This window comes from Atta colombica, unplaced genomic scaffold, assembly GCF_001594045.1.
Source record: "Atta colombica isolate Treedump-2 unplaced genomic scaffold, Acol1.0 scaffold236, whole genome shotgun sequence".
NCBI classification, from domain to species: Eukaryota; Metazoa; Arthropoda; class Insecta; order Hymenoptera; family Formicidae; genus Atta; species Atta colombica.
In genome coordinates, this window is record NW_017259334.1 from 748,617 (window position 1) to 750,228 (window position 1,612).

Sequence of the window (1,612 nt, forward strand, 5' to 3'; positions counted from 1 at the left end):
CCGATTTAAGATTTCTAACCTTTAGAAATTCTGTAATTAGAAGTCTACACAATAAAATGTGTCCTACACATTTATAAATTTAAAATTTTTAAAAATTATGAAACTTTGGCAATACGAAGAAAATATCCTGTAGTAAGAATTTTATTTCCTGCTTGAATTCTCTCTGAAGAGGTAAAATCAACTTTTGAAAATTATTTTTTATTTTTATTTTATTATTTACAATAGAAGCTAGAGCAAAATTTTAGAGAGAAAATTTGGTAAATATATAGAAAAAAGGAATCTAATTTGACATATTGTCAAAGTCATGGTGACCTCTAAGAGATTTTAATTGGCGGTATTCGTTAAAAAATTATTAAAAGAAGTTCAAGACATATCTTTTATTATTAGTAGTTTTATTATTAGTACATACAATATTAAATATACTATACTTTATACCTTTCTTACAGGACATAATGAGGGACTTTTCCACGCGAAGCTAAGCCATCCCACTTCTCATCCCTCTCCCCCTCCAGTCTAGGGACGTACGACACTTCATGCGGATGGATCTTGCTTCACGTAGAAGTTGTGCGCCCCTAGGCTGGGAGATATCAAACATTTTAACAATGAATTTTATAGATGAAAAATTGAAAAATGAATTTTATAGATATCTTGATTAAATGTTATTTTGATTAAATGCTATTTAAAAAACTCGTTTTTTTTAATTAATACTTTTCTCCGAAGTAAAAAAAAACTACTTAGTTGATTAAAAATAAAAAAGATTGTATTTTTCATCTATTGTTGTAAGGAATAAAAGCCTAAAGTTTCGTAAGAGAAAAGCGTGAATTCAAAAAAATTTACGACGAAAAAAAATTATTCCGCGCAGAAAGTACGGATGTACTTATTAACTCGGTGTTTTCACGGTTCGCTCATCCAACATTGTCGGAGGTCTTCGCAATGTTAGCTTCGACGTCGCTATATAGAGCACGAGCGTAACAGTTTCCACCGTCGGTGATTTCCATTCTCCTTTCGCGTCGCGCCACGCCGCACTGTGCCGTGCCGTGCTGTGCTGACTCTCGTTCGAAAAAGTATGAAAACAATAGGATTGTGCCGGGGCCAGACCGGTGAGTTACAATCGCGCTTGGGATCGGAGCGAGGACGAGCAATTCCTAAAGTCCTAAGCACTTTCACGCGATTACGTCAGATGCATGACTTTAAAAATTTGGTTTAAAAACAATATAATACATGCCAACGAGCAATCGCGTTTCGTCGGGTCGGGCTGCAAATATATTTGGCTAAATATAACAGACATACAGTTTTTATCCCCACTCTAGCGATTTATAATAATGTATTATATGATTTATAATAATGTATTATATGACGTTTCTCGCACTCGGAGTTGTCTTCTTCTCTCTCTCTCTTTCTTTCTCATGGAAAACTTCTTTCTCTGCGCAACGCATGGTATATTTAAAAACAGGCTTTGCGATTTAGTATGTAATATTAAACTGAATAGCAATCGATCGTCACGTGGCGAAAAAATTCCGCTCGTTTCAATGCTCATAAAAGAAGAAACCAACGAGACTTCAATAAAACCTAAATAACATCTTATATATATATATATATACATATATATATA

General features: G+C 33.7%; 1 protein-coding gene across 1 annotated transcript in view; it reads left to right on the forward strand.

The window, feature by feature from the left end:
• Nucleotides 1–352: 352 nt before the first annotated feature.
• Nucleotides 353–1,612, forward strand: part of LOC108688553 — a gene marked incomplete at its 5' end in the record, with an annotated part of 31,106 nt that continues 29,846 nt past the window's right edge. Inside the window, 1 exon segment of the mRNA XM_018194856.1 lies at nt 353–361. Within this exon segment, the coding sequence (XP_018050345.1) occupies nt 353–361 (9 nt within the window).